The sequence below is a fragment of the Mauremys reevesii genome, linkage group 3, assembly GCF_016161935.1.
Source record: "Mauremys reevesii isolate NIE-2019 linkage group 3, ASM1616193v1, whole genome shotgun sequence".
NCBI classification, from domain to species: Eukaryota; Metazoa; Chordata; order Testudines; family Geoemydidae; genus Mauremys; species Mauremys reevesii.
The window spans coordinates 52470997-52497803 of NC_052625.1; the positions used below are offsets into that span (position 1 = coordinate 52470997).

The 26807-nt window shown below is 46.3% G+C and overlaps 1 protein-coding gene and 1 long non-coding RNA gene across 2 annotated transcripts; one reads left to right on the plus strand and one right to left on the minus strand.

Moving 5' to 3' along the window:
• On the plus strand, nt 1-3937 carry LOC120400168. The gene is made up of 2 exons (XR_005595575.1): nt 1-44; nt 1496-3937. It is a non-coding gene; the product is annotated as an uncharacterized LOC120400168 (long non-coding RNA).
• Nucleotides 931-26054, minus strand: HHIPL2 (HHIP like 2). Its single transcript, XM_039528573.1, has 9 exons — nt 25677-26054; nt 16792-17444; nt 13668-13811; nt 12043-12374; nt 10433-10559; nt 9888-10033; nt 8111-8192; nt 3652-3734; nt 931-1825 (listed from the first exon to the last, which is right to left on the minus strand). Exons 1-9 carry the CDS (start codon nt 26052-26054, stop codon nt 1443-1445), a joined length of 2328 nt encoding a protein of 775 aa, XP_039384507.1. The 3' UTR covers nt 931-1442.
• Between the last annotated feature and the right edge of the window lie 753 nt (nt 26055-26807).

The following is a 26807-nucleotide window of genomic DNA, read 5'->3' on the forward strand; positions in this document are numbered from 1 at the left end:
GTTTGCCTTAATGGTTGCACCAGCCCTGCCACCACCACAGTGAAGTCAGTAACTAGCTTCGGATTACCAAACCCTGGGCCCACTTCATGAAATCAGCTAGATACTTTTGTTCATGGCGTTTTTAATGAGTCTACGTTTTTATGAGATTTTTCATGGTTCTTTCTGTTTATAGAAAACAGCTGCTGCTTCTACAGCACCCAACTTTCAATTATCTCATTGCATGACGTTTTGCATAAGGAACAATATCCAACCTCAGATTACCAGCAGTAACCAAACTATGTGCAGGGGAGATCTAGGGAACAGACTCACTGACAGTGGAGAGGGGGAATCCCTCTCACTGGCCATAGAGGAGCAGTATTGTCCCTCTGTTGTCATTACTACAGCCTCAAGGACTGCCATGAACACTTCGGCTCCTCTCACTCACAGATCAACTGGGACTGTTTCCACTGCACCCTTGGTTTACCACCTAATCCCCTTGTACACCAGAGCATGGGTCCATTATGCACAGGTGGTCCAGACCCCTGCTTTGGCTGCCTAAATCCCATGCCTTAGAACTGAACCAATTCTGCTGCATCTGTATCCTGCATCTGGTGAAAGGGGTCAGGATTTGGCCCCGTTTATGTGATTTGGGGAGTGTAAATTGCCAAAGCCACAGCTGGCCTGACTTTCAGATGTGCTGAGCAACTCCAGCCTCCCTTGAAATCAATGGGAGCTGCAGGTACTCAGCAACTTTGAAAATTAGGCACATAATAACAAATATGTCTAAGTAGACTGCTCCTCTGGTGATTTAAAACAGCTGCCTAAAATAAACACCCATTCAGATTTTCTTTTGGACTGTTTAATAGAAGGTGATTCTTTTAAAAAATATATTTTGACAGATAAGAAATTCAGTGGCAAAGGATGATAAAATACTGACCAAAAAAATTAGCCAACTTCAATGTATTTATTCCATATACTGTGATTAAAATATGAACCCCCTCATAACCAGTTAAGCCCACCGATAGATACCTGCTGCCTAATCTTGCAATACTTATTCAGGCAGCACTCCTTGAAGAAGGTTAAAAATCCAAATGCCTGAAAACCAAATCCTACCCTCATTGCACCTGTGGGACTGTCACTGAAGTCAGTGGAGGCTTTGTATAACTGCTAATGTCAGGAAATGGCCTTCAAAGCAAGATTTGCAAAGAATGTGAAACTTATGAGTCGAGGAAAACCTTGCTGCAGTTAAAGTTATAATAGGACATATAGGAAGTAGTACGCATTCACCAAGACTGAATTTTCCCCCACATAATTTTATGAACATGTTATGGGCATAAAAACTGCACACAGGTCTGATTCTTCTAATAAGGTCTGTGTTGGAAAACTCCAGTCCACAATGCAAACTGGTCGTCTTTTTCTCAATCGCTTGCTTTCTTTTTGGCCCATTGGGAGTTCTCTTGTGTTCAGAGGGAGCTCCTTGATCTGACCCCTTTTTTCTTCTGTTTTTTCTCCTTAGCTGCCGCTGTTTTCTTGGGGAGAAGTTTCTTCTTGGCTCTGGTTAGCTGGGAACCTTTCCTGTCTGGCAAAGATGTCACACGTGATGCTTTGGATACCTTTGGAGCCTTTGTCTTCTCGTCTGCTGGACCCAGTTTAGTCTTGGATCCTTTGGCCTGCCTCTTCTTGCCAGAAACAGTTGGCTTCACTGCTGACAGCTTGGTGGAGCTTTTTGGGAAAGCTGGCTTCTTGGCTTTTTTGGAAGAAGTTGTTGGGGTGGCTCCTGTGGAGATGGAAGATGTGTTGGGAGGCTTGGTTGTTGGGGGTTCATTAAGCAATTCAAGGACAGTCTCTGTGAAAAATAATTAAAATGCTTCAGCATTCCTGGTTTAAGGCAAAAGACTAACTCAGACATATCCCTGAAAAAGAGCTTTAACAGACTGACAAGCAGGCAGGCAGACAAGAAACATATTTGCCTTTCAAAAGAGATTAAAAACTGTGATGCTTGAACACAGCCTCACTTTTCTCATTTTGAATCCGCTTCTCCCATTAAATATGAACCCTGGCTGCTTCTTGTAGGGTTGCTAAGAATAAGTTTGTTTTCTCTTAGAATAAAAAATGATGATGGAACATTTGTTTAGAAAAAGGCCAAAATGCATAAAGTGTAAGATGGAATTTGCAAGCAGATTTTAAAGAAAGAGTAGATAAAGTTTCTCTTTGGCAGCTCCAGTTTGTTGACGTTATTATCATTAGTATTAATTATTTATATTACAGTAGCATCTACAAGCCCCAGTGGGGCGTCATGGTGCTGGGTACTGTTCAACCTAGATAATGGGAGGCAATCCCTGAGTCATAGACATCACAATCTAAATATGCACGACAGGGGAACTGGAGTATTATTATCCCAGTTTTACAGATGGGGAAACTGAAGTGCAGAGAGATTAAGGTTTAGAGTCACAAAGAGAGTTAGGTGTTGTGAATGCATAAGTTTTAGCCCAGTGAGTGCATATGTTTTAGCCCAGTGGTTAGGGTAATTGTCTGGGCTGTGGGAGACCCCCAGTTCAAGTCCCCCACTCCACATGAGGTGGAAAAGGAGTTCCGCAGTGGAAAAGCTTCAACAGGAGAGACTGAGGGAGTGGTTAGGCCACTCACATGAGAAGTGAACCAGGCGTCTCACACATTAAAGGTCAGTGCACTAACCAGTGGGCTAAAAATTATGAGGGAAGTGGACCTCCTCCTCTCCCCGTCCCTGGGTGTTTTGTGTGGAATTAGGTGGCCCATGAGCATGTCTACCAGATTAGGAACCTGAAGCAATTTAGGGTTAGGAGCGCCTGTCTTCTCCAGCTCATGAATCACTCGGGGGCCTAGGTGGGACATAGACATTTGAATGCCTAGAGGGAGTCAGCAGTGTGCATGCTCAGAGACAGAAACTGAGGCGCTCAGGAAACTTTTACAACAAAAACCTAGCCACCGAGTGAGTTTAGGCACCTACTGGGTTTGGCAGCAGCCAAGCAGGAGTCTTGTGAATCACAGTGGTGCCAAAAAACTGGACGTAGGTACCTAAGTCCCCTGGGGGGTAAGCGCCTAAATAGCTTTGTGAATGTAGTCCACAGTGACTTTGGCTACATGGGGAGTCTGTGACAGAGCCCAAAATTGCACTCAGGTCCCCAGATAGACCCAGTCTAGTGCCTTAACCACAACACCATCTGTCCTCACATGTTTTCTACTCACTCTGTTGCTGTTGTGAAGACAAAACACTAACTTTCGCCACTTCCAAAGTCCTCTGAGGAGACTAAGTAGAAGCAGGATATAGGCAAGTCGCATCTTAGGCGCGTTTAACATGCACGAATTCAGCTTTGCGCGGTCGGCAAAAACAGGGAAATAAAAATAACAATATAAAAACTGCATCTATAGTGCGGGCGATTCCGCCTGCCATTCAACTCCATGAGTGTTTCATTATACGCGGTTTTCGCTTTACGCGCTAACCGCGGAACGGAACCCCCGCGTAAGATGAGACTTGCCTGTATTTAATATGTAACAGAAACATGAGTTAACATACTTATTGTACGACATTAACAGTTGTTGCATAGTACTTTGGCTTTAACGAATGCTTAAATGTCAACCTTTGAGATTGTATACAGTTGTGCCACACAATAAAATGAAAACCTAAGTACTTACTTGCTAGAGGAGCAAATGGGATACGCTTACTCTTTGTTTTCACTGGAATAGGCTTGTGTTTACATTTCCCAGGTGGAGCTCTCCTGGAAACCAGATTTAAAAGATAACAAGGCACGTGACTATCTAGGAAATGATCAGGAAGTTTACTTTTTCAGACAGACAGAGATCACACATCAATCCACCCTGTTAGGTCATGTGCCCTCAGGAGAAACCAGACCATTTGCAATCAGAGAGGGTCAAAAATTAGGAATGCTTTCACAAAAAAGTGTGCCTTTTCTCACTGAAAAATACCCAAGTTTTATTATTGTGGAGGAATATTTTGGTGATACGATTATGAAAGGTGCTACATAAAATTCTCTGTTATTTGCTAGCTACCTCGCTCTATAATATCACCAATGTGCCAAGCTCCTCACCTCTGGCCACCTTCAACAGAGAAAAGTAGAATAAAACAAAACTCCGTTAAATTGCAATGAAAGAAAAATCAGGATGGAAGAGCTGTGATTGTGACACAACTGAGAGAGCTAGACTGCTACCCAACTCACTCGCTGTTGAGATGCCAGAGTGTGTGAAGCCCTAAGGCCCTGATTTTCTGAGGTGCTGAGCAATCTCAGCTTTCACTGGAATTGTGGATTCTGAGCACTCCTGAAAAGCAGGCCCTTACTAAAGTTAGATGCTTAATCAAACAGACAAGACCAAAGCTGAACAGATGAGCAATGAGACCTAGTTATCAGGGAACCCAGATGAGGTGCAGAAAATAAAAAAAAATCTCTAAAGGACCATGGGCGATGGGTATCATAGGCTAGGAGAGGCTGTGCCTCCCCAAACAGCCAGGCGTGGCCCTGCCCACCAGGGGCGGCTCTAAACATTTCGCCACCCCAAGCACGGCGGCATGCCGCGGGGGGCGCTCTACCGGTCGTTGGTCCCGCGGCTCCGGTGGACCTCCTGCAGGCGTGCTTGCGGAGGGTCCACTGGTCCCACGGCTTCGGTGGACCTCCCGCAGGCGTGCTTGCGGAGGGTCCACTGGTCCCACGGCTTCGGTGGACCTCCCGCAGGCATGCTTGCGGAGGGTCCACTGGTCCCACGGCTTCGGTGGACCTCCCGCAGGCGTGCTTGCGGAGGGTCCACTGGTCCCACGGCTTCGGTGGACCTCCCGCAGGCATGCTTGCAGAGGGTCCACTGGTCCCATGGCTTCGGTGGACCTCCCGCAGGCGTGCCTGCGGAGAGTCCACTGGTCCCACGGCTTCGGTGGACCTCCCGCAGGCGTGCCTGCGGAGAGTCCACTGGTCCCGTGGCTCCACTGAAGCCGCGGGACCAGCGGACCCTCCGCGGGCACGCCTGCGGGAGGTCCATCGGAGCCGCCTGCCGCCCTCCCGGCGACTGGTAGAACGCCCCCCCGCGGCATGCCACCCCAAGCACATGCTTGGCGTGCTGGGGCCTGGAGCCACCCCTGCTGCCCACTCTGCCCCCAGGCTCCCCTCCCCCTGCTTCCCACTAGCCGCAGCTCGTGTCTCCCTGTGGGGTGGCCCCAACTCAGGCCGTGCCACCTGCCCTCCTGGGGCTGGGGCCACGCCGCCCACCGTCCCGGTGCTCTGGAGCTGGGGAGGCTGGGCCCACGCCACCCCCCGCCCTCCCAGCGCTCTGGGGAGCTAGCCTCAGGCTTGGGGCCATCAGCTGCAGTGGGGGGAGGCCTCTGGGCTCCAGCAGGATGTATGTGCAGAAGGGGTGGGGCCTCAGGTGGAAGGAGCAGGGCTGAGGGCTAGCCTCCCCCAGCCAGCGGTTCACCACCCATGCAAAGGACCAAGGGAAAGATTATACATACAGTCATGCTCTAGAAGGCAGGTGATGGGGTGAGGGGAGAAGCTTCTGAAACTCAAAGAAAATTGGTTCATTTCAAGAAAACTTGCAGAGCAAGCCCTCCTGTGGAGTAATGCTGTTCATTAGTGAGCTGCCTCCTTGACCGCTTGCAGGAAGCTGGCTACTTGGAAACTCTCTTAAGGCTTCTGGAAAATGTAAAGCTGGGTTTCTCCATTCATACAGTAGAACCTCAGAGTTACGAACACCTCAGAACACATGCAGTGGAGTCCTGTAAGCCAGCTTTCCTTGTGTGCAAATCCAGAAGAAATCCCTACAGAACATTTGCCAAGTCATAGATGGCAACAATTCAGGAAAGTGCCAGCATATCACTGCTTTTGAACAGCCTCCTAAGATTATCAAAATGTAGCCTAATAGACCTACCCTGGAGAACTGATTCATAGCTGACCCTGCTAAACCCTATTAACCTCAGTTCATAATACTGGAATTCATGGGAGAACAGAGATTACAAAGCATTTTTAATCTGTTTTCAATTTAAATTAGTTTAATTGTTTTTTTTCACCTTTCTCTGCAGTATGGGGCATGATTTGCCTGGACATAGTTCACCTCATCAGTCAGGCATTGGTGGCACCTGGGTCTCTCCTGTTCTCTGCCTGTGGCACACAACAGTTCAGTCTCCTCATGACTAACATGCTTTAACTGAAGTACTTGGGCTCAACATAGGGGAATTTGGGTGAAATTTAATGGCCTGTGATATGTAGGGGGTCAGACTAGATTAGTATTTCTCAAACTGAGGGTCCCAACCCAAAAGGAGGTCGCAAGGCTATTGCAGGGGGGTTGCGGCCAGAGAGCCCTGCTCTGAAGGCAGCGCCACTGCCAGCAGCAGCGCAGAAGAAAGAGTGCTATGCTATGAGGCGCGGGTCGTCACTTTTTTGAGAGGGGGTCGTTACAGCCTGAAATATTTTCAAACGGGAGCCCAGCAAAAAGAGTTGGAGCACCTCTGGACTAGATGATCTAAATGGTCCCTTCTTGCCTTCAATTCCAGGACATGGGCGGCGGGTATAATAGGCTTAGCCTTCCCTGGTACTGCCACTGATCTGCCACCAGACACCTGAGCTGCGGTGGCCCCGCCCCTTCCCCGAGACCCCCCCCCACCTCCTCCACTCTGCCCCCAGGTCGCTGCTACTTGCTGCATCCCTCCTCCTCAGGGCGGGGCGAGCCAGCGGCCAGCAGAGTGAGGAGGCTCAGCCGGGCGCTCTGGGACTGGCGGGGCTTTCAGGGGCAGGGAGGGGCTGGAGCCTGGGGAGCCAGCGGCTCAGCACTAGCAGCCAGCAGCTCGTCCTGGGGAGGGCCGTCAGGGTGGGAGGGGCTGGTGCTCAAGGGGGCCAACCCAGCACTGGGTCAGCCTGGTGCTCAGGGGGCCAACGGCCTGGCGCTGGTGGTTGGGGCCAGCAGCTGAGGCAGGGGAGGGCCTTCAGGGGTGGGGGCTAGCAGTTCGGCCCAGTGCTGGGGCTGGCCCAGGACTTGTGGGCTCCAGGTTGTGGGGGGCAGGGCCTTGGGCAGAAGGGGCAGGGCTAGCCTCCCCAAAGCAGGCGTTTACCCACCACCCGGGCTCCAGGACACTATGAAATAGTGAACAATGTTGGCAAGACAATGCTAAACACTCAAATCCTTTAGGCACAGAACTGATGCAGCAGGAGGCGTGGCGATGCAAGCTCCCCACACAATATGCCTCAGCTGTATTCTGGAAAGACCACCTTGCATGGTGAAAGGGCATTTTTGTGTGCATGGCCCATTCAGTTCTTGGCCTGTTTGCTGAGGCTGACAGACAACAAAGGGGCCAGTCTGCATCAGCTGTGATGTGAACAAAAACTAGGGCCCTGAGGAATTTCTTGAAGAACACTAATTAATTTCACATAAGCCACTTGTGAGACAGTAACTCCATGAGTAGCCTTATGCAGGTTGGATTTGAAGTAGTGGCCTAGAGGTAAAAGCACTGTAACCCATTACCAATCCCCATCTAATCCCCCTCATGTCATGTATCACCAGCCATTTACCAGGTTTTAATACTTCATAGGTCACTAACCCCTTTGTAGGGGTAACTTTTACATCACTAACCTGGGGATTGTGATGAGAAGAACATGGCAGCCGGGTTAAAGTTATGTTGAGTAAGAAAGAAAAATTTTGGTGAACGGCCTTTTTGGCATTACAAAATTAATGTTGTCTATTTTACAGGGTCCTTGGCTGACATATAGACGGTAAAAGGCTGTCTCTGTCGTGAACCTCAAGGGTACTGATTATTACTTTGTACTATTAAAGCAAGTTTGTGTTGTATCTTTGACTTGTAAAAAAGTGAACAGTTTTTAACCTTATTGTCCCCAAACTTTTAACAGATTTTGGGCCTGATTCTATTCTCAGTTGTATCAGCCTAAGTCTGAAGTAATATAAATGAATACAAATGTCAGTCTAATTCTAGAATTAACTTCACTCAAGCCAGTGGAGTTGCTCAAGATTTACAATAGGGTAACTGAGATCAAAATGTAGATGGGTAGATTATTGATATACATTCCACATCTATTGAGCCAACTAGATAATTTGTGTTGATTATAAAGCAGCATGCAAGAGAAAACCAGATCTTAATGCTAACCTTGCAGGATCAACAAATTTGTAGATAGATCCATGGGGTGCATAGGCACTGGGATAAGAAGTAGCCATAAAATAAAGCTCCCCTAAACAAACAGAGAGAGAGAGAGAAAAAGAAAATAAGCTGTTTCAGATGCAAATGCAGAGAATTATTGCAGATTTGGTGCACTGCCATTTCCCCCTTCCCTTGCCCCTCCATTATATCACATAATTGGAAAGGAAGACACAATCCTATTTGTTTCATTCAAAATCCTTCTTCACAGCTTGGGCCATGGTCTCACAGCGTGATCCATGTGGGCAGATTGCAATGCCCATACACAGACCCACTGATTTCAGTGGGGCTTCATGCAGGCATAGCAGTCCTGTGCCAATCACAATGCAGCATCGGGGCTATTGTGTCCCCCTGTGGAGGACACTCCAAAAAATTATTTTATTGGGTATATCTTATGAGTGTACTTTCTAAAAGGCTTGTTTTTATCCAGGGCAGCCTGCAATTATAAATAGAGGAAACACACACACAAAAACAAAATATTTAGCTGACTTATAAACTACCAAAAAAAAAATCAAACAGGCTCTAGAATGGCTAATCATTTAGTACAAAAGTCTCTTGATACTGGGCTGCTCAGGTTCATATTTGGAGAAATTACTACCATCCCTAGAATACATCTCTTTTCATTAGCCATCAGTATAATATCTAGGGAGGTTATTGTAGTTTGAGCAAATACCAGGAGAAACTATTGTTGTAGGTTCAAATTACATTACAGCACTGACAATTTTTAGAGGACGAGTTGATACCGGAGTTTAACATTCATCCCTGCCACTTATTACTAGAACAGAGGCTAAAGCCTGCCAGTGTTTTACACTAAAGCAACATTTCTGTATTCCCTAGGTCTCTCTGTGTCTTCTGCCTTATTTTTCATTTTCTAGAAATGGTAGCCAAATGCGTAAGAAACTACTATTCCCCGGTCTGAGATCATCCAGGATCTTTTCCATTACAAGCACAGGATGATATCCATATTCTGCTGAACCATAAGATATTATCAGAGGGCTTCCTCTTCTTCCAAACTCTGCCAGAGTACAGCTGGCTGCTATCCAAAGCTTTGAGATCAATTTTGCATTATGCATTGGAGAGCTCTTTGTACTCAGGAAGCCCCAAAGGCATGACCTGGATCTGTTAGTAATTTCACTTTTGTTATAGCCATGATGACATTTTAAATCCTTGACCAAGCTTTGAGACATTCCTACCAGATACAGAAAAAGGAATTGTTTTTGCTCTCTCTCTTCAAACCAAGGTCTCCTAGTGTTGCCATTGTGAATGAGAATGGTGCCTTGATGGGGTAGAGATTCAGCTGACTGCAAGAACTGGGGTGAAGAGGATCCCATTGCAGTGACCCATACTTCTACATTTTTAAATTTAAACAAGTGAACAGTATATGGGCATGAATCAAAACATGAATCCAATCACCCCACCCAACTTTGAGTGAGTTCAGATCCAGATTCAAATTTCAAGTGGGTAGTGAGCTCTATCATGAGCTGTCTTGAGTTCTGCATCACGTGTGTCCGGGGTAGGTGGGAAAAATTCACAAGGTCTCATGACTGGGCATATTTCTGAACTGTCTGAACCATCTGCCAACCCCAGCTGCAATGCTGAGATATTTCATCAGCCCTGCGCAGTCAGTCAATCTTCACTAACATTTCCCAAGGGCAGCCGAACCCCATATATTCGCCCTGAAACACAGAACCTAGTTTCCTATACAAATGTGGTTAGGGAGATGCATTACCTGCCTCGTCTTCAGCAAAGGAGATGATGAATTTGCTGTAAGAGCTGATCAGCCCAGGGAAAGCACAGGCTTTAGTGCTACCAATACAAATATCTTGTTTCTTCCATTTATTTTCCCTCTCATCTTCCTGCAAAGCCATAAGGCGACTGGATGAAAAATAAAACCTTATGTTGTAGGATTCCATTTTTCCATTCTCAGGGTTAATTCCTGCAAAAATCATGCATCACTGGAAGTAAAAGGTTAGTTGGACCCTGATCCTTAAACTGGGTTTAATTTTCTTTTGTGTAAGATGGGCCTGAATAAAGACCCCAATCCTGAAAGCTCTAACTTGGGTGAAGTTCAGATCCAGATCAGAATTGTACAGGTGCTGTCTCCGTAATGGACCAAACCAAACCATTGATCTAAATACGCTGAATGTCTGGGACTTTCACTGACTGTCTAGGACTTTCACTGACTGTGGGCCAGAGGGTTTCAGAATGCTCAGATATGGAAGCCGTATAAATATAAAAGAAATAGAAAAGAATGGAAACTGTTGTCTCCCTCACCCAGTCATGAAATCACCAAAAATGTAGAGGCCATTCAGGTTTGGGGATTCACATCCCCGGTACACGTATCCTCCAGTGACTGACTTCCCCACACTGTGGCCATAGGCAAATATCGGAAGAATGTCATCTGTTAAACACACACACAAAAACAGAATAACTTTCACGGACTCGCTGATCAAAGAGCAACTGGGCAACAATATTGATGTATGCAATGGAGGCCAAAAGGGCTAGTGCACATGGGAGTAGGTTGGTTCATTTCAATGGGGTGTCATCCATTTACACCAGCAGAGAATTTGGCCCTGAGGCTTTAAAGAGCTTCCTATGTGGCTTAACAAGACTCAGCCAGTGAACTACATTATCATGCTGGACCAATATTCTTTACATCAGGTAAATGCTGCAGAGAGAGTTCATGAAACGTTACATGTGGCCAAGTGTAGCAAGCATTTAACAAAGATTAACATTAAAAATTCTGTTGTTTTCTACTGAAAAGACAAAATATGGAAGCAGGATGTTGCAGCTCAGCTCAACAGATTTATACATTGCAACTGCTCCCAGTACAGTAAATGCTAACCATGGACGGCAACTGAATATCATTCTGCTGGATCACAAATATTACCAGAAATGTAAGTTACTGCCACCCTTTCTGCCTGGCACCATGAAAGGTGGTTCCAGCCCTTTTGGGGAGGGGCTGACATTCTGCTCCTGAAAACATTCAGTCCTGTCCTCACTTTTTCAATATGACTGAGGTTTTCTTTGTATGCTGAACAGCACAGATAGAAAAATGTAATGAGTTAAAATCTAAAGCCTAGCAGCCAAGCCTAACACAGGCACATGGTAAACTTTCTGGTCCTTAGGCCACAGTGCTGGACCTTGTTAAAAACTACTGGCATATTCAGCAGTAAAGGCACCATATGGCAATCACCAGCACATATTATTTTATTATCTTAAGAGTAGTGTTTGTCAACAAAATCCTTAAGGAACATAATTACACCCAGCTCTTATATTGTGCTTTTCATCAGTTGATATCAAAGCATTTTACAAAGATGAGTGGTATCATTAGCCCCATTTTACAGATGGGGAAACTGATGCAGAGAAAGGTGAAATGACTTATCAAAGACAAAGTCAGCCAGGAGTAAAACCCAGGTCTTCTGAGGCCCACTCCAGTGCTCTATCCAGTAGGCAACACTGCCTCCCACATAGGATTTGCTACAAGATCATGTCACCAAGCCTGGCCACTACCTGATGTTTCAGAGGAAGGCAACTATTCCCGATAATGCACTTAGGCCCCAATCCAGTGCCCACTGGACTCCATAGAAGACTTCTGTTGACTGAAATGGGCACTGGCACTGGTCCTTTGCCATTTGTGCAGTGCAGTGCACAACAGGGAATTCTTGCGATGCTGGGATGTTTTGTATTTTGATGCCTCTGGATTGGAAAGCTGGGGGGCTGTATGTTTTCTTATCAGACCGGAACATATTCCCCATCCTCCCGTACATGACTTCAGATTACAGAGGTTCACTGGAAAAGCAGCAGTATAGTCGTTAACTAAGTACATACTGCATGGTGTGTGCTCTTTCAAGCAAAGCTCCCACAAGAAGCTATTGGCTTACCTAAAGAGGAATTATAGCAAAGCTTTATGTCATAACATTCAAATCCCTCCTTAGCTCTCCAGCCGTAGTTCCCTCCTTTAACAATGATGTCAACTTCTTCAAACCTGTTCTGTCCAACATCACCACAGAATATTCTCCCTCGTCCCTTGTGAGTGACTGGGTCCCCTCTGTCAACAGCACAGCGCCACATATTCCTGACCCCGTAGGCATAGACCTCAGGGAGAGCCTTGGGGTCCGAGACAAAGGGGTTATCTGGTGGGATGCGATATGGCTTTCCATCTGGGCTTTTTCTATTCACATCTATCCGTAAAACTTTTCCTAGTAACGTACTCCTAAAAGTAAGGCAAGGCATAAGCAATAGGTTAATGAGACTGCCAGGTAAATCAAAGCTCATAAATGTTAATCTCAGAGTTGGTGGGAAAATAGGACATTGTGAAAATTTTCATGAAAAATTTCCCCTTTTTTCATCAAAAAATATTTAAAATTAAAAAAAATTTCAACCAGCTCTCAGAAATACTGTAATGAACTGGATTGGGTGGGTGGGGGAGGTGGAGGGAGTACACAGGCACCACTGCCTTCTCCTGAAGGGAATCAGAACTGCTTGGCTGTGTGCGATAGGCCCTCTGCTGCACACAGCTAATGGAGTTTCTCCTTTAGCTCACATAGGATCTGTGTTTTTCTGGAGAAGGGAGATATCAGGTCTCTCTCTCTGCTTTCCCCGTGAAGTTCCACATGGCCACAGTGCGACAGCCATTAAGCCCCATTACAATATTCTTCAGTCAACACAAAAACTACCGTCACAAATGATTCTCATTGGCACCCTTGTCTCAGTAGAGGGGCAAAAGAATGGATGGACCATGGTAGCAAAAACAGCCCTTAAAGGTGGTTCCACCAGGTCAGAGCTGAGTCATGGGGCAGTGAGGGGGAAGCCTGCACTGCTGCTCCATGGGCTATACTGGTTCTAGGTGTGTGCAGAAAACTTCATTCTCAGGAAACATCAATCTGTACCATGGGCACTAACTTCACTTTCAAGTTTTTGTCAGAAGCAATGTGTTATTTATATAGGTATATTCAGCTGCAAAAATAGCTTACATTAAAACTGGATTCACAGAGTGTCCCTTGTAAGGACAGAAGGACTGGACTAATATAGACATCCAGTGTAAATGACTCACTCATGCTGTTTGGCATGGAAAACAAGATGCTGTCTGCAGTCGCTGAATAGGAAACAACATAAATTTAACTGATTTTCAACCGTCATGTAAAATTGCTCTTCATTTCCCTTGTAGCCAGTACTAGTATGCAGTTCTTCCAAGATATTAAGACTAAGATCTTCAAAACCACTTAGGGGATTCGGATTTCAATTAGCAACAGGATTTGGACATCTGAATCTCCTAGGCTTTTGTATTTTCAGGCTTTGAAAATCTCATCCTAAAAGTACACTGATGATACTGCCTGATGTACTGTAAATTGGGGGTAATCCTGGTTTGCAATGACTAGTCAAGTAGCATTTTTGTTGTATCAGTCCATTCTCTTGTTTTGCTAAAAGTCCAAATTCTGTCTCATCATGCACTAAGCCAATGCATTGCACTAACATGAGAGATGGATAAACCTGTCCTCCAGCTTACTTGTTCTGAGCATTCCCAAATTTTCCAAAAGGGTCTCCAGCTTTCCCTCCATCCCCAATGAACAGATACAGACAGCCATCCAGGCCAAAGAGGAGCTGCCCCCCATTATGATTTGCAGCTGGTTCTTCAAGCTCCAAAAGACTCCTAAAAAGAAAGGAAAGAGAAATAACCATGGATGTAGCCCCTGGACAAGATTCAGTGTCTTGTTGGGTTAGAGAAATGTGTTACTATTCAGTCCACACAATAAGCGGAACCTCTTATCTGCATAACATATCTTTCCAAGATATCTTACTGTTTCCAGGCTAAGCAAGGACCTTTCATGTCCTTTGCTAATCACATCCCTCCATTTATGGGTATGTCTACGTTTGAGCTGGGAGGTGTGATTCCCACCTTGCGTGGACGTACAAGTAGCATTGTCTCCGTGGCAGCACAGTTGGCCTCTCGGGCTAGCCATCTTGAGTACAATCCTGCCTGACCTGGGTATGTGGCTAACCCAAGCTACTGCCTGTGCTGCTGGGGACACATTGCTATTTTTGCAGGGCCGGCTCCAGAGTTTTTGCCGCCCCAAGCAGAAAAAAAAAAAAAACCGTGATCGCGATCTGCAGCTCTACCGCCGCCGCTTCAGTCTTTGGTGGAAATTCCACGGCTGGTCCTTCACTCCGAGAGGGACCAAGGGACCCGCGGCCGAATTGCCACCAAAGACCCAGACATGCCACCCCTCACCGTTGGTCGCCCCAAGCACCTGCTTGCTGGGCTGGTGCCTGGAGCCGGCCCTGATTTTTAGACGCTAGCTTGAGCGGAGCTAATGCAGGTACATCTACATGAGCTGGAAATTACACCTCCCAGCTCAAATGTAGAGACATACTCTAGGTCTGCAAGGCACATGGCAGCCTGGTAATGATAAGTGCATAACTAGCAGGTGGGCACTGATTGTTCCCATTAATTTCATCTTGCCCTTTCAGCAAATGGTAAAATCAAATAGCTTAGTGGATCTTGTTCTTTTCTTACTGTAAAGGCAGAGCTCCCAGAAAGTTTGACAGTCCAGCGGCACTTTTCAGCCATAATAAACTGTGAAATGTGTTCAACACGTATCTATCTATATTTCCAATTGGATTTTTAAAATCTAATTTTGTTGAGTGCATTTTCTAGCAGTTGATGATGAAGGTGTCAGGGGTGTGTTAGTGCTCAGGGAAATGGGCCAGATATCAAGGCCTTGGGGCTGAAGTTCTCTGTTGAGCCACAGAACATGTACAGCATGACTGTGACCGTGCAAGCCCCACCCACGCTCCCCCACCATTGTACTTTCATCTTAACAGAGAAGAGCCACCTCTAGAAGTGAAAGGACACTTCAGTCCCCAATGTCCATTCAGTCCTTGACTGCTCTGCTCAGACTACCAACAAGGATACTAACGAGTGCTTCAGTTTTCCCATCTGTAAAATGTGGACAATAGTACTTCCTTCAGAGGGTTCTTCAGAAGCGTATTTCCTTTGGAAATCACTTTAGATTCCCTCTAGGAAAGGCATTACAGAAATGCAAAAACGTCATTAGTATTATTTATTAGTAGCAGAGTGCTCATCATGCTGGGGGTTTCTGTAATACGGACACTTGTCACTGGGAATAAGAATGAGACCCATCAGCTTTATTTCTCTTGGGCTGCTCTGCAGCTATCAGCCACTACCCATTTCATCCATTACCAGATGGAATGGTTTCAGTCAGGTGACCTACCACCATTAGCCTTTTTTAACCTGTTACTGGTTGGGGCTTAAAAATGTGATGTCATCTGTGCCCCTTGTGGCACAGAATCCATCACCAACTGGGGCACAACCAGAATTTTCCTAAGGAGGGAGCCTAGTGCTTTCCCTCCCCTGCACTCAGCCCAAGCTCTCTGCCCCACACTTTCCCCTTGTACCCAGTCCAACCCATCCACACTGCCTCTGCACCCAGCTCTGAGCTCCCCACCCCAAACTCAGCTTCATGGTCTCCACACCCTACACTCAGTCCCGAGTTCTTACCCAGAGAGGTGATCAAGCTGAAGAGTAACATCCCCAACAGGGCACAGGCTAATCCCCTCCTCCTGCATCTCTGGTTCCCCAAGAAGCACCAAAAAAAAGCCCAGATCCAGTCCTCCCACCCTCTTGGGCACTGGGGGTTCCCAGTCTCCCTGCTCTACTTCCCCTTAGGAGCTGAAGAACTGCAGAGGTGGGGGGCCCAAGCAGGCACAACGCTACTCAGATTTGGTCCGGCCATCCCAAAGTGGCTGGGCCAAATTTCCAGCTCTGGTCAGGCCCTGGGTCCCCCCAGCTCTCCCTTAATTGCACCCCTGACCACCAACCATCGGCACAGAAATAAAATACCAGTGCTCATTCAAAAACATGAATCTTCCAACACATTTCAAAGTTTATTCTGGGTGAAAACTGTTTCTTGCCTTTTAAACGTTCACTATGAGAAATGGGCACTGGGTTTTTGTTTTAAATACGTCTTTCAGCATGACTGTGACGCTCACAAGGAACAAAATTATTACTAAATCCTTTTCTATGAGTGAAAGGGACAGAATCAGCCTCCCCAGAAAAGATGTTCTCGTTCTGAGCAGTTTAACTTTTATTAGAGGTGAGACCAAGCTGGTGCCACTAAGAACTTCTGTAGTGCCTTTAGCCCTATGATGTGTGTGTGATTTTTATATTATCATTGCAGTAAAATACCTTTGCAGTGAGCAATAAAAACACAGAGCCTATTTAACATTATTGTCTATAAAGCAATTTCAGAGCAGGAGTTAATTCTCTAGAGGGTTCACAGTTTGAAAAGTTGGTGTGTTTGAGGCTGCCACTGTACTGCTACATTTCACAGGGCAGGGACAGGAGGCAGTGTGTCTAATGGTTAGAGAAGGAGAATTTGGTGCTATTTTCCATTCTACTTTGGGCTCACCCTGTGACCTTGAATGAGCACTCACATCTCTTTTTGTCTCTGTTTAGCAATCTCTTTAATGGGCCCATCCAAACACCTGGATGTGCACAACTTAGAATGGTCATGAGCTCAGCATTCAGATCCAGATGTTGCAGTTGGGCAGGTTCCTATGTGGTCATATGAGAAATTGATACATTCAAAATGGCTCTGAATAAGCTTTACCTTTCTGAGCGTGGATCAGCCTTGTTGACATCAGATGTTAAAACTTTGAATTCACTGATGCGGATCTTCTCCGCTTTGTTCTTGTCCATGTATGAATAATAGATGTAAAATTTTCTGTTGTGTTTGTGCTTGGGGTGAAAGGCCATCCCTAGGAAACCCCTCTCATCCCCTATCCATGGGCTAGCCAGCACTATTTTCTTAATATCTAGAAAGGGCTCCTCCAATCGGCTCCCATCAGGCAAGTAGACCCAGATGATCCCCACCTGTTCAGCTACGAACATGCGGTGGGTGTTGTCATTAGCATGGAGCATCAGTACCGGATTCCTCAGCCCATTAGCAACCTCTGTCAGGCACAGCTGAAGGCAGCCCTTGGGGTCCTCCACTACTGACCCCAGGTTGCGATTGAGATCTGTGTTTTTCAGCACATTAGGGTAGCAATAGTCTTGGTCCTGTATGTTAAGGAGGTTACAGAAGCGGGTTTTGTTCCTCTCACAGCATTCTTGAATGTGTTTATCATTAGTCAGCAGTGTAATAGCAGAGCGGCAATTGAAATGGAACTCAGAGCAGTAGTCAAAGCAAAGTCCTGGGAGGTTCCTAAGAGGTGTCTGGGGGTTTTCTGCATCGTAGAGATGTGCAGCATATGGGGAACACTCCTATGAAAATAAATACAAACTAATTACATGTCTGTGTATACAGATCCCTGATGCACTGAGTAGCCTTCATCCAATCAAATTGGTCAGTAACATGCAAGTAATTAGGAAGACTAATAGTCCCAATTAAACAATCTTGGAATAACATTGCCATTGATATATTTAAGGTCTTGATTCAACAAAGCATTTAAGCACATACCTAGCTTTAAGCATGTGTGCAGTCCCATTGAAGTCAATGCATAACCTTGAATTATGATCAAACTTAGCTTGGACTGAGATTTAAAACTCTTGGGTTGTATTCCTGGATCCCCCACTGACTCTCTGTGTGATCTTGGACAAATCGCTGAGGTCAACATTTTCACACTTGTGTGCCTAAAGTTCTGCACCTTAATCAAATTTTTAGATGTGCAAGATTTAGGTTAAGTACCTAACATTAGGCACCCAAGTTTGAAGATTTAGGTGCTCACAGCTCTGTGCCTCAGTTTCCCCATCTGTATAATGAGGGTATTAACACTTACCTACCCAATTTCGCACAATTCCACTAGCCTTTCACCCAGCTGGGTTTCTGTCTTGGACCCATCAGAAAATTAATGTTTCTATTAATACTTGACCTGTATATTTGTTGGTGCAAGCTCTATAGAAACAAAAACACAATCAGTTAAATCCTGATGCTCCTCTCACCCTGGTTTTGCACTGGTGTCATTCCATTAACTTCAGGAGTTCTTTCTGCTGTACCTGTGTGAAGTATTCAGGAGGCTAATAACTATGGCAACTGGTACAGTATCCAAATGTGCTTGCATGTGAGGGAGATATACATTTCTCATTGGAGCAAGAAGCCACCTCAGCACCTCTAACCTTAATGAACTCCCTGCAGCCTCTACTCCTTATCACTGTGGTGCTAGGTCTTCTACAGTTTAAGGTATTGAACAAAGCGTACCCTCTAAGCAGGGGACATTCTTTCCCAGCCATTCACTAAGGGTATGGCTACACTTACAAGTTGCAGCGCTGGGAGTTACAGCGCTGGGTCATGTGCAGCTAGCTGTGGGCCATCGGCCATGTGTGACCACACTGAGCTACCAGCGCTGCAGTGTGGCCACACTAGCTTTTTCAGCGCACGCTGTAGAGGTGCATTGCAGCAGCTATCAGCATCCACACCCCACCTCGTCTTTGGCTGTTTTGGCTTTTTGGGAAGGGGAAGGAAGGTGGAGTGGGTGTGTGTCTCCTTCCGTCCCCATTCCAATGGGTGCCGTGGTGCATCCCAGCATTCTCTCTTTCCTCTTTTGCGTTTGCGGCGCCATTGTTTGTGGTTTTTTTCTGTTTTTCTGTGCTGCGAGCTGAGGAGCTGCTGAGGAGAGTGCTGCGCTGAGTCAAACACGCCAGCACAACCGCAGCTTTCCTTCCAGCTCCAAAGTGAGGCGATGTCGAGGAGAGGATGACCGAGATCGATTCTCCATATCAAATGCACGCAAGTGTGGCCAAAGTGCTCAATGCTCACCCAGCTCAGCACACAGCTTCGCCAGGCAAGGGCGGAGCAAGGGGGTGGGATCGTCAACAATGGAAGGGATGGAGGAAGTCTGGGATGGAAAGTGGCTGCAAGAGAAAAAGGTGCTTTCATGGGACTGTGTGCTGAGCTCACGACTCTGCGCTGCTGCTGCACGCCCCACACAGCTGGTGCAAGGACACAAGGTTGAAGGAAATGGGCGAAGCTGGCAAATCAGCTGGAAAAGCAAGGTCTGGGCTGGGGGTGGGTGGGAACCAGTTTGGAGTGAGAAAATGTTGCCATTGGAATCATTGCTGCAAGGCAATTAACCTGCTAAGAGTGACGCAAACTGCTCTGGTGACGTGACTGACATGGGAGATGGCTTTGGGTGGCTGGGCTTCTAATGGTGGATGGGGAGATGGAGGGTGGGATTCTATTCCCCCCCTACATTCCCCCCACGTTAATCGAAGAATCTCAATGGTTCTATTCTCTCTGGTGGATCATCCGCTGGGCGCTGGTTCATTATTCTGGCGGCATGGCTTGTTACAGTGGCAGATGTTTCGCAACAGTGGAACAGTCGCCTGGCCTGGAAGAGGAACAGTTCAGCTTTTTCGAAGACAGGAAGGGGCCAATGATCGAAGACAGGGGAAAGGCCACGTGTAACCCTTCAGGCCCACGTTACCTGTTGGGGCCCTTGACTGCCCTTGACAGCAGAGCTTTGAAGGACCACCGACAGCGGAGAGCCTGGAGGAGCTGGGCCTTGGAGCTTGGCTGGAGCCGGCTGCGCTGCTGTGTGGCTGGTTGGGGTTGCTGAGGGCTTGGAAGGGCCGCTTTTGGTTGGGAAAGCAGCTTATGGGAAGCTCCCATTGCTGCTGAAGGCATCCAAATTCAGAATAAAATGCCACCACCTTGAAACATTCAGTGAGGAGAGGACCGAGGGAGAAGGCAGACAGCTGGAGAGCAGGGCAGAGAGAGGCCAGGCAGGAACAGGCAAGAGCAGGGAGCCAGAGAGCAGGGCTTTGAGGGAGGGGATTGGGGATTAAGGATTGCTTGAATTTGAATTGCTGGCATTTTGCTTTGCACTGTTTGCTTACTTGCATTATTCTGTTATTCTATTATCCCTAAAATGATTTTTCTTTGCTCTTTCTTTACTGGGCTAATAATCTTGAATGTTAAAATTGTAAAGTTTTTTTTGTAAAAAAAAAAAATTTGTTTTCAAAAGAAAAAAAACATTTATTGTAAAGAAAAAAAGACAACATGGGGTTGGTGACACAAAGGTAACATCTGTTGGTTGGATGTGTCAATACAGTCACAAGTTTGCATTGTTTGCATCTGGAGTGCTGTACTGCATGATTATGGGGTGGGTGGGCAGTTGCAGTAAGGGTGGTGGGTATGAGGCAGGAGGAGGTTGGTGGTGGTAAGATGGCAGGGGGTGTGTTAAGAAGGTGGTGCTGGGGAAAGGCGGGGAGGTAAGAGATTGGGGCAGCGGGAAAGTGGGGAAAGCTGCTGGGGGGGGGGGGCAAGGGGCTGCCTGCCTGGGCTGTGCTGCCTTGCTTGAAGATTGCCTTGAGCTCGCTGGCTTGCTCAGACAGAGAGTTTGCAGCTGCTTTGTGCTTTTCTTCTTTTGCTACAGCGTTTCTACGCTTTGCTGTCTCTTTCTCATGCTTTCTTCTCTTCTCTTCTCTCAGTCAGTCTCTCTCTCTCTCTTCAGTCTCTTTTCCTTCCTCAGTCTCTTCTCAGTCTTCTTTCTCTTTAGTTTCTTCTTCAGCTTTGGTCCTCAAATCTGCTCCAGGAGTCTCTTCAGACAGTGGAGTCATGGTCATGTATCAGGTGCAGCATCAATCCAATTGTATCAAGATTTAGTGTATCCAGACATGATAGTTCACACAACCACACGCACTTTAACACACTTTTCCATTACGCACTCACAGACAGATGGTGAGTGAGGGGTGAGGGGGGAGGGAGAAGTGGGGAAGGATTGATTAAGGGGGGGAGGGGCTGTGCTGCTCTGTTGCTGGGGGGTGGGAGTTGGGAGGGATGCTGCAGCTGCAGGGGTGATCTTCTCTTTATCATGCATATCTCACTCTTTCATCTCCCAACCTTCACTAGGAGTCAATCCTGCAGAGAATCTCAGCACTGCGGTGCAAGGGGCCCGGGAGGCTCTCGGCTGCTTTGGTGTGGCCACCGGCGGGACCCTCCCGGTGTCACCTGTGCGGCCAGGGCAGCTTCCCGCTGAACAAAAGCAAGCGGACCGTGCTAGCCAGACAAACAGGTGACACAGCGGCTCTCCCTGGCGGCTCTGAAGCGCAGGCATATTGCTGCATGCTGCTCTGAGCCTACTGATCAAAAGAACATTGAACATCTGAGATACACGCGCATGAACATCCACCAACATCTACTCCACATCATGATGGCTGCATAAATGCCTTCTCCACAAACTTCCTCACTCTTCAAATCAGCCAGAAACCCTGCAAGCTGCTCCTTGCGTTGTCCTTTCCTCCTGCTGGCTGCCTGCCTGTGCTGGCTGCACTCCTGCTGGTGCCCTCCTCCTGGCCAGTTGCCTGCCTGCTGGTTTCCTCCCTCCGCCTCCTCTCCTCTCACCCTCCTCCTTCCCCGCCTCCGCCTCCGCCGCCTCCGCCTCCTCCCTCCTCTCCCCCTCCTCCTCCTGTCCCCCCTCGTCAGTCTCCTCATCCAGGTGGGGTGTCCATCAGTATCCTCGCCCATCTCCCTCCAGGTCGCGGCCAATCGTGGGGCGTAATCCAGCTCCGCGGCGGGCAACTTGGCACGCTCCATTGCAGTCCTCCGACCTATCTTCTGCATTGCAATATCCACTCACCGGCTCCCCCATCCCGCCCCCTTCATGGCCTGACCGCTATATCTGCGCCCATCTCCCAAACCCCCCGATCGCTGCTGTGCCTGCACTTCCCCACTGCCTGCACTGATGGCTGCCATGCGCCATTGCTCCATGCATGGTGGGTGCTACTTGTGACACACAACTGCATGCCAAACTGGAATTTGCCACCCACAAAACCTTGCATGAACAGGAGGGAGATTTTGGAGGGCCACCTAGCCAGATGGCTGCAGCAGGCATGGTTAAGTGAGCAGAGTGCAACCAGGGAGCAGAATTCCAGAGGCTGCAGTAAGGAGGAAGGAGATAGCTCAAATTCCTGGAGGGCAGGCTGAGACAGGTGTGACTGTGGTGCTGCTGGCACCTGGTGGCTGCACCAGCTGCCTGCAAGCAGGGGAACCTGCTGCTACCAGCTGGCCTTAGTAGCCTTTGCTGTTTCTAAACTATTCACATTTCCAACTCATTGTCTGTGTTGCAAGGAATGCAGACAACCACCATTGTTTTGGCTAAATGTCTGAGGTGATGGCATTCCTTAGGGTCTATGTAAAACCACCAGGATTAAGCAATTTCACACTAATCGCTGGTCATTTCCCTCCTCTATGGAGAAAGGGGACAGTGTGGGATGAGGAAAAGGAATGGATTATTATTTCTACTAATGAATAGGACTGAAGAAATAAGAAGATCTCAGATCCAGATGTCACTTGTCTGTCATCTTCAAGACAAATGACCGATTTCTCACTAAGTGTAACAAATTGCAGTTGTGAGCATAACTCAGTGAAATTAATTGTGACAAATCTGGGGCCTTTTAGCATGTCACAGTTGTCTCACTCATGTCACACAGACCTTCCTGGAGACAGTGGGGATAGAACTCTAACGCTTCAGCTCCAAAAAGCAGAGGCTAAAGGAGTATCTCCATTAACTATTAACATACAGGCCCCTGTGACACTCAGTTCTCATTCACAGTATTTGCTAACCCCACTCGTTCCGAAATCATGAGTCAGCCCCCACCCCAATCATGATACTGGCTGAAGGGTTGGGGAGGGTGGTTACAAAAATAATAAATATTGTGTCCTTTTTATTTGTATTCTGGTTTTTGAGCCTTTAGGATTCTCCCTAGCACATGCCAAGTTACAAGCAGTGTGCCTGATCGATACCAGAGTCTTAAAACATGCCAATCGCGACGTTAGCTAGCACATGCTAATATCACACCTTTCAATCCTAGTCTAAACAAGGTTTTATTCACCTTCCCCTGCACCAGCCAGCTGAACAGGGAAACCTTACATTACATCCTCACAAAGGCTGGTGAAGCTGCCATTCTAGTGTGTGCTACCAGGGATTGCCTCCTGGGGCATCAGCAGCCATGAGTGCTCTTTCTTAAGTACATCAAGGGCAGGTCTTGACCAGGGCTTCACCTGGACTGTATGGACCAGATCCTCAACTGGCATATCTCAGACTAGCTACCCTTTTACAGCCTCTGAGGATCTGGCCTTTCTAGCCCTAAATGTTTTCAATCAGTCAATCGAATAATTAGCAAATATGGCCTGGACTATGTAAACCAGAGCAGCTCCACTGATGTCAATGGAGTCATGTCACTTTACGCAAGCTGATGAGTTGATCTTTTGCTTTCACTTCAATTATAAAAAAAAAAAAAATGCAGGGCTGCTACAGAGTGACAGCTGTTAAAAAAAAAAAAAAAAAAACCACTGACCAGAAGTACTCTCTGTCTGTATATATGTAAATAGATATCGACAAGGTGCCAGGATCTGGCACTCAGGAATGTGTAGCATGTCCCCTGGGTTTGGTTTTGTAATAATAAAAGTTGTTTGTTGCTGCAAAAGAGGAAGCTTTTTTTTTTGCATTATAGCTCTTAACACCACACCTACCACACACCATACAGATAAAGAAGCAGGCCTGTTTTGTTGCCTATTTCTAGCATTCTAGCAGAGAATGCATGCATTGCCACATGCTTCCACTGCGTCTCTGCCTGAAGCTATACTACTATATAGATACAGTGGGTGTGTGTAGCTAGCAATAGCTATAAGTGTGCAGCCCTGGTCCCCACCCCCACCAGCAGCAGCCATCCCAGCAGCCCCAGCAGCAGTGGGCAGCACCAACCGGACCTCAGCCGGGGGCAGGACGGGCAGCCAGCACACACACCAGCCTGGCCCAGGCTTTCCTACTATACCCTGTTTGACCCCTAGAAGTTTGACCCTAGTTTAGCACTGCATATGTGATGCAAATGTTTTTTCTATCGCTGTAGAAACTTCACCTTGGGGAGCAGAAGCCTCTTCCCATGTGTTTGTGTGTTGGATGATTGGATTTGTTTGTATTGTTGTCGTCATAGTCTGTTTTGTATGATGTGAAGCACTCATCACATGTGTCAACATTTAACAATCATTACTAATTATTAATATGTCCTTGATTTGGTGTAATGATGATCTGTCCTCACTACTTATTGGATCAAAGAGCTCTACGACTTCACTTGAAAAAAAAAATGCAGTAGAACCTTGCTGCTGATGACTGAAGTAACCTAGCCTGTTCCCAGTGTGTTGATATTAACATCAATAGGAAAAGAAGCAAGTCATTAAAAACTAGCAGTCACTACCCACTTCTCATCAAAGAGTTAATAGATGAGTCATTATTATAGAATCTCAGGTTACTAAAACAATTATTTTTAAAAATATACACCAGTATTTTTATAATATGCTATGAAATATGATTACAATGAATTCAAGCTAAGCTACACGTATCAGGACTTATAATCAAAGTATAAAGATGCAACAGTCTTAATTGTTATTATTAATGTATGTGCTTATTTTCTAGCCGTCAAATATAGGAAATCCTTCATAGGCTGCTCAATCATTAAACATTAGTGTGAATTATATTCTGCCATGGCCATATTAATTTTTTTCTTAGTTTATTGGCTGTAAGTGACTGATAAAATGTTGATGTTGTTTTTCTGAAAGTTGGTTTCTCCAAGGTGACTCCAGACTCCTACCAATGAGACTATAAAAGTGGAAGTATTTCATAAACATGAATAATATTTGAGAGCTAAGAAGGATTAGCTGGAAGAATTTTATACCTATCTGATAAGCAAAAATATGGTTTTTGGCTGCTTTGTGTTGGCATACAGTAAATCATGACCAGCATAATTAGCATACAGTACCTGTTAAAAAGTCAGGTCCTTTCTGCCCACAAATCATTGTGCAGGCAGGAACCCAAGAAGAGCTTTTACTACTGAACTGTCTGCTTCCATGAACCAGATGGGCAATGGGAAGAAAGCACAGGGGAATGCAACAGCTGAAGCTTCAGGATCGTTCAGCTGCATGAATCTTCTGGCTGCTTCTTAATGTTGTTCTACTTTAATAACCACAGCGTTTGCAGTGTACTAGGCAGGAGCACAATCTAAACACATTCGTCATGAGATCTGGTAATGCAAACACTGTGCTTCATGTCCTGTATAATCCGCCATCCAAGTCACCCTGTATTTATGAGCAGAATGAAAAATAAATATCGATCTTTTTAATCCTCCCTTAGTTTCAAAGGGCGAGTATTGTCCCCCTCCTAACAGCAGGATACACTCCTTCATTTCATCAGCACTTACAGCTATCAAAAAATAGTAATTCATTATTAACTATTGTTACTGATGCTGTTACATGCATTTATAGGACATCTATCCCTGTGATACCTGGCCACACTTTGATTCCAATGCAAACTGCTATAACCATTATCCAGTAGCATTACCCTCACTGTCCCCTCTCCCCCAAATCCGCACATCCCGACAGCATCACAAATGTAAAAAGGTATGACAGGGAGAAATCACCTTTTAATGAAACCTATAGCACATGAGCGTGCACACAAACAAATGCACATAGTGTAAACTACAGGTTGAAACCCTCTGCCCTACCTGACACAGGATATCCTTGATATACCCTCCACACAGCTCGTGGCCCTGGAGATCAATGTAATCCATGATCTCCCAGTATTTAGCTGCAATGCTGTTGTCCTTATCCTGGTCACAGCAGCCAAAGGTTTCATAGGCAGAGCAGAACTCCAGGTGGAAAGGGGGCTGGAAAGGGGGCCCGTAGTCCAGGCACTGGGGGTGCCCCCAGAGCATACCTGCTTGGCACAGCAAGGCGACAGAGAGGCAAAAGGAAAAGTTTGGGGACAAGTTGGTAACTCCAAACCTGCTGCTGTGTGGCCAAACATTAACCTGCTTCCCTGGAGGTTTCCTGAGGTCAGATGTATAGGAATCCTGGCCATCTTTAAGATAAGGCCCATTCATCCTCTGAGCTTTACAAATTGCCAGCTGCAGAACTCAATGTTTGCTCAGGTTTGCTTGCTCGCTGGCGCTCTCCCGAGCTCTCTCTCTCCCTCTCCCTCTGAAGTTTACTATTTGTGGGCTGGGGAGAAACCCTGCAGGCTGCTTCTTTGGTATTTCACACGTCACATTGCAAGAAGCCTCCCTCTCCCCTCTGCACATTTCTCATGCCCCCAAGAGCACTCACAGATCTAGTCCCTACAACTTACTTTAAACAGGTTCCAAAATCATTCATTGAATATGTATAATAGGTAAACAGTACAATGCGTAATCCAACTATATCCAACCTGATCTGCTCTCCCTATTTACAATGCAAAGCATGCTGCAGCTGTGAAAATACCAGAGAAGGAAAATGAATTAATCACTTTCAGTCAGTACCTACCCTCTATTTCATTTTCAAGATCTGGGTCGAACTTGGATCAGATTCTACAGGGATGGAAGTAGGGGGTCTTCCACCCTGTTTAAGATTCACTTAATAATCCCATCTTAAATAAATGTTGAGTGTATGTGAGGATAAAAATCTTTACAGGGATGCTATCGCCAAACGAGGTATTCTACAAATTCAGAGCTAGAGTTAAACTTAAAAGAAATCCAAACATGTGAAGGTAGGAAATGTAAATTAAAGCACACAAACAACTTTAACTCTACCCTGTAACGATGCCATGCAACAACCCACACTTTTAGGACTAATGGGTGAGCTCAGACTAATTTAAATTG